General features: G+C 65.9%; 1 gene segment (V, D, J or C); it reads right to left on the reverse strand.

The window, feature by feature from the left end:
- Positions 1-202: 202 nt before the first annotated feature.
- Positions 203-6,167, reverse strand: part of LOC112066770 (immunoglobulin heavy constant delta-like) — an 11,867-nt gene continuing 5,902 nt past the window's right edge. Inside the window, 4 exon segments of the C gene segment in view lie at positions 203-211; positions 467-609; positions 5,036-5,368; positions 5,557-5,879. Of these exon segments, the coding sequence occupies positions 203-211; positions 467-609; positions 5,036-5,368; positions 5,557-5,879 (808 nt within the window).

Here is a 6,167-nt window from a genome sequence, read left to right on the forward strand (position 1 = left end):
GGAGCCACCCCCCTCCCTGTATCATGATGCCCTCCTCTCTGTGTCGGGGGCTGGGCTCTGCCGTGGGCAGAGGAGAGTGAGTGGGGGTCAGGGGTGGGGCTGGAGGCCTCTGTGCACAGGGTGGAGTCCTGCCCTCTGGCAGCAGTGGGCGGCGTGGAGGCCAAGCTTCCCCCGCTGCAGTGCCGGCACCAGCTCTCTGGGGCTACTTCACCTGCAGCAAGAGCCCCAGGGTCAGGAAGGGGGCGGGGTCCCAGAGGACAGGGTGCAGGCCCCCAGGTCAGGGCCCCCCCACCCAGCTGAGTCGGGGACCCCACCTCCCTGACCCCCACGAGAGCAGGTCCAGATGCCTGTCCTAGGCTAGGGGCTGTGGCGGGGGGGAGGGGAGCCGCCCTGTCGGGCTGAGCGGGCCGGGGTGCTTCCCTCAGGGTCCCTGCACACGGGGCGCCGCCTGCCTGGGCCACTCTACCTTGATAAAGGTGACGAAGCCGCCGTACAGCAGAGTGACAAGGAAGAGGCCCACGAAGGTGAGCCACAGGCGGCCCGTGTCCTCCAGCTCCGAGAAGTCGTCGCCGCTCTCGTCCTGGCTCTGGGGGGCCCGCGTGGCCAGACCTGGGGAGGAGCCGGTGCGGCTGAGACCGCGCCGCGCCTGCGCCTGCGCCAGCACACGGCGGGCCCCCAACGCGCACGCGCAAACGGCCTGCTCGCTGCCGGGCTGTGCTGGGTGCTGGGGCTCCGCAGAGCCCGGCGGGTCCCAGTGCCTGGCGGGGCCGACGGTCTGGACCCAAGCTGGCTCACAGCTCAGTTCATGCCAGCGTGACTGGGCGCAGGGAGTGGGGGGCACTGACACCGGGGTGGACACATGGGGCCCGGCCTGGCCAGGCCGGACAGCGAGAGCCTCCCTCGGAAGTGGCTGCTCTGTGACAGGGTGAAAGATAAGATGGTGCCAGCCAGGCAGAGAGAGGTGGGAACAGCTTCCAAGCCGGAGGAACAGCATCACGAGTGCTCTGTTTCAGGAGAGCCTGACCCGGAAGAGTGGACGGGAGCTCCGCGGGCCTGCAGCGGGGACCTGGGGCCAAGCGGCGGGAGAGGAGGCCAGAGTGGGGCTGGGGCCAGGCCCTGCTGGTGACTTTATCCTGAGAACAAAGGGCTTTAAGCAAGGGCACGTCAAGGCAAGTTTGAGTATCGAAAAGTCATTCCTGCTGGAGTTGGAGTGGTTGGGGGCCAAGGCAGGATGAGAGGGACTTGGTGTCCAGGCCCAGGTCAAGACCCTTGTGCGGAAAGCGCACCGAAGTCCAGAGGGAGAGCCCAGGCGCAGGTAGGAAGTACTGAGTCCTGGGACCCGCCTCACGCCCCGGGATTTCCTAGTCGTTCATTCCCTGAGTGTTTATTGACGGTCGTCCTCGTGCTTGACCAGAGTTACCGGAAGTGGGGTCTGTAGGTGGTACTGGCCGGGAACCACTGGTCACAGGGCACAGGAAATAGGTATGGAAATTGTGTGCATTGGAAACTTTTTATAGCAGTCTGTTGAATCTAATAATAAAAAATCAGCACATCTTGGTTTCTGTTTGTCTCAGATTTTGAGTAATTAGTTCATCTTGTGTTCTGCAAAGGTATTGGTCCATGATTCATTGGAAAAAATTTAAAAGGCAGCAGCACTTTGCCACAGAGAACTTGAAGGAGCCTGTTCTACACACATGGAATGCGGGGGTGAGCAGGCCGGGGGTCAGTGAGATGGCTAAACATGATGACAGGTTCCCATGGACATGCTGCATCCAGTTAAAGGCCAGGTGTACCAGATGCCCGGTGACCCAGCCCTGGGGTCAGGGATGTCTTCTCAGTTACACAGGAGAGCTCGTGTGAATGATAAGCCGAGGTTGGCAGGATGAGAAGGTGGGAAAGGTTTAGGGTGGGAGAAGCAGCATGGGGAAGAATTGCAGGTGAGAGAGGTCATGCCCATTCGCCCCTCTGGAGCGGGGCAGGGGTGTGTCAGCGGGCAGCGCGTTGGGGCACAGTCCGAGAAACCCTGGGACAGGATCTGGAAGTTTTTCTTAGGGCAAAAGAAGCCGTGAAAAGAGCTTAAGCCGAGGGGTGACATGCTTGGCATTGCTTTCGGTTCCAACATCTGGGTCACCTGTGGGTCTAATTCTATTTGATAGATTAAAATTTTGATTATGGGTGAAGGTTCTCTGCCTATCTGCATGCCTAGGAAGTTTTGACTGCGTGCTGGACATTGTGCACAGACAGACAGTGAGCTTGAAGTAGATTAGACGTGTATTTTCCACGAAGCGGGCACACACTCCCCCGTGTTGGGCAGGGAGGATGAGGGGCTCATTGTTTTCACCAGGATTTGAGCTGGGCTGGGTGGCAGGATCGCTGGCTCCTGAGTCTAAATGTTGGGGTGGGGTCGGGCCCCTCCAGTGGGGCTTTGGGAGCGAAGCCTTGTCCAAGGCTGGAGATCTCTTGCCTCGCTCGGCTCCCACAGCCACTTCTCGCTCAGCAAAAGTCCTGGGTGGGGGAATCAGCGGTGGAGGAGATTTGTCTGGGGCTCATCTGTATTCCCACTCCCCGGGCCAGCCCACGCAGACGCTACATCTCGGCAGATTCCCTCACGTCCCTCTCCTCTCATGGATGCCCAGGCCTCTGTCCACCTGTGTTTGGGATGAGGATAAAGCGGCCAACAGCCTCTTCTGGCCTAGGAATCTAGGTCCGTTGGACACTGAGTCCTCGGCTCTTCAGAGGCTTTAAATAAATCTGAGTTTTACTTTTTATTCGATGTTGTCCTTCTGTTACCGCATGAGTGACCACCCCACTAGCTTCTACATCCTAAGTGGAAGCAGAACCTCGATGGATGTTTAAAGATCCCCTTGGCCGCTGAGTGAAGGATGGGCTGGGGAGGGGGCAACACCGGCAGCGAGCCCAGCAGGGAGCGGGGAGGTCTGGGTTGGGGTCGACAGAGAGAAGCGTGAGGACTCGAGATATTCAGGAGTTGGGGGGCTGCCTGGCTGCGAGGGCGACGGAGGGCCGAGGTCCCTTGGCTTCACCTTGGGGGATGGGACACATGGCTGAGGAGTGCTGGGGCCGCAGAGCAGGCCAGGAGGGGGAGGCGAGGGGCCCCATGGAAGGCAACGTTCCAGCTGCTATTTTGTAACAATAATGAGGACCACAGGTGCTGGCCTGTGCTGAGCACGCTGCAAGTCTCCCCTCCTTTGGGAAGAGGGGGACGGTGGTGGGCTGACCCTAGAACGGAGAGGGACGGCGTGGCCTACGGACGGAGGACCGGGAGGATCCTGGGGGTCCTTGGAGGAAAGCAGCAGGACCCGTCGAGGCAGCGAGCCACAACTCGGGGGGCATGCAGCTGGCCCAGCGAAGAGAGAGGCTGCACTCCAGGCTGTGGAGGGGCTGAGGAGAGGGCGGCCGAGGCTGCCTGAAGCAGGGAGCCGTCCTGGCTGCCCTCCACCTGTCGGGAGGAGGGGTCCGGGCAGGGAAGGCCCAGCTGCCTGCCGGCTCAGACCCGGGGTGGGATGGTGCGGGCCGCGGCCTCCTGGACGAGGCCTTTCTTCCCCTCACTCCCAGGGGGCCCTGGGGAGTGGCCAGGCCTCCTGCCGCCTCTGGCACCCACCCTGTCTCCAGAGTGTGTGGCCCTGGCGGGTGGACGTATTTCTGGCCCCTGTGGGAGGTGTGGGTCAAGGCTCTGACCGTGGCCGGTCCAGGGTCTCCTGGGACATGAGACCACGGACAGCCTGCGCTGTGCCTGGGGGCCCGTCTGCTGGGTGTGGAGGCCTGGAGACCGGGGGAGGGCCAGTGAGGAGCCCCCAGGGGTCCTGCCCATCTGCCCAGGGGAAGAGAGAGGGGCAGGGTCAGGAGGCCACTTCAGTGACCGAGGAACAGACAGGCCGGAGGGGCGTGAGCCGTGACAGGTGGCCCAGCACAGACGGTGCCTGGATGGGGAGCGGCAGTGCTGTGAAACGGGCCGTACCCCAGGTGGGCGCCTCAGGAGGAGACCTGCTGGGGCACAGGCAGGCAGGCCGGGGGTGCCGCCGCTCCCCGGGGGGCCCTGCAGGGCCAGCGGGGGCGCTGCCCACCAGGAGGCCACTGCTGCCAGGCCCGTCTGTGTGAGGGCTGCTGTCCGGGCGTCTCCTGCACTCCGAGGGGTGCCCATGGCGAGGGCCAGGGCTGTAGGCAAGGTCCCCGACGCCAGTAGAGCAGGAGCCTTCCTGCCCCCCTCGCCTTGCTGACTCGGGACCCCCCAGCCGCCGGCATCTTCCTCTGCCTGGCTCCCATCGGGTGGCCTGGGGCCTGGAGCCCCTGCTCCAGCTCCTGCTGGGCTGTGCGTCCTGCTGCCTGACCGGCCCAGCGTGTCCACCACTGTCCCACAGGGCTGGGCTGGGTAGGGAGTGGGCGCCGGTCTGGGTGCTGCCCTCTGACGGGGAGGCAGTGGGGGCCTGGCAGGATACCCCAGAGGGGAGGGCGAGCCCTGGGCCCCCACCAGAGCCTCCTCTCTGGCGCTGTCTGTCCACTCTGCCCGTCTGGGTGGCATGCGGTCAGGGCCTGCCGTGGGCGTGTGCCGGTCTGACTCCCCTGGGTGCCCTTACCCAGCCCCCGCTGCCGGGCATATCTGGCTTCCCAGGTGCTGACCCTGCTCCCGGACGGGCGGAGGTCTTGGGAGCTGGGGAGGCTCGGATGCCCCCAGGGGGGCAGCTGTCTGGGGCGACCACCCTCACACGCAGCCCAGGGGAGGCCCCTGCTCTGCGCCCAGAGGCGGGCGCACCTTGGAGGGAGATAGCTGTTCCTCAGGGCCTGGGGTGGAGGGGGCCCACCTCCCACCCTTCCTGGGCCAGCACGTGGTATGTGGACACGGGGCCGGACCCCGCGGGGCAGCTGTCAGGGCGTCCAGAGCCCCCAGGGCAGGGAAGCGTGCACTCCAGACGCGCAGCAGCCTGGTCCCCGCTGCCCGGCTCCTCTGGGGCTGCCCCTCCGCCCCCAGCCCTGCGTCTGCGACCGGCTCGGACGGAAGCCCCCAGCCCGCGTGACTCACCACCAGGGTCCAGGCTCCAGCTGGCGCCGAGCAGCGTCCGGGAGGCCTCGTGACTGACCACACAGGTGTAGGCGGCAGCCGCATGGCCCGGGAAGGTGGGGACGCGCAGGACGCTCCAGGTGCGGAACGAGGAGTCCCCAGGCTGGGCCACGGGGCGCGCCGTGGCCGACCAAGAAGGGTCCGCCTCGTGCTGCCCCTCCCGCCAGGTGAGGAGGACGTCCAGCGGTGAGAAGTTGGACACCTCGCACAGGAGCCAGGAGGCCGCCCCGGCAGGGGCCGGTGGACTGGGCGCGGTCAGGACGTGGACGGCAGGCTTGCTGGGTGCCAAAGCCTCTGCAGCGAGAAGCCCGGTCATGCTTTGGGCCGGGGGCATCGGGAGAAGCTGGGCGGCCAGGGGACGCTGGGTCCCACCCCCCGGGGTCCCCTGGTGGAAGAAGCTGGCCAGAGGTGCTGCCGGCTGGGGGGTGGGGTGCAGGGGGCCCGCGGCTGCCCTGTCTCCCCGGCCCGGGAGCCACCCTCACCGTGTTCTCTCTGTGCCGCCAGGGTCACCGGGGACTGCAGGCCGGGGCCACTCAGCGTGCAGGTGACGGGCGTCCCCTTGGCCCACAAGGTCCTGGACAGGGCCAGGCGGCTGCTCTGGCTCCAGGATCCGTTGGTGTGCTCTCTGGGCGCCTCCTCCGTGTGCCCGCTCTGGGGCTGCCCGGCCACCTCCCAGGACAAGCGGGCCGCCTGCAGTTTGCCCCCACCGCCAGGCAGGTGAAGGTGGCCTCATCCTGGAGCCACAGGCCCTGCAGGGGAGGGCGCAGCAGGTAGACCCTGGGGGGCTGGGTGTGGTTCCGGCACTCTGCAGGGGACAGGGACAGGTTGGCGAGGGTGCGTGGTGGTCCCTGGCGTGGTGGGTGGGAGTGGGGCCGAGGGGTGGCCAGCGGCTTCTGGTGTCTTTAGTCACTGCCCAGCGCCAGGCCTGCCCTCTCCCCGGAGCCACCAGTCCCTGTTGCTTCCAGAAGGGCAGAGTGGGCCGGTGACCTCCCGTCGCCCACAGCTGGGCTGGGGTCCCGCTTGCACGCGGGCTCTCTCGGCCGCTGAAAGTTCTCTGCCCTCCCCCCCCCCCCCCCCCCCCTCCGCTGCCCCC

Source organism: Physeter macrocephalus, chromosome 11, assembly GCF_002837175.3.
Source record: "Physeter macrocephalus isolate SW-GA chromosome 11, ASM283717v5, whole genome shotgun sequence".
Taxonomy (NCBI): domain Eukaryota; kingdom Metazoa; phylum Chordata; class Mammalia; order Artiodactyla; family Physeteridae; genus Physeter; species Physeter macrocephalus.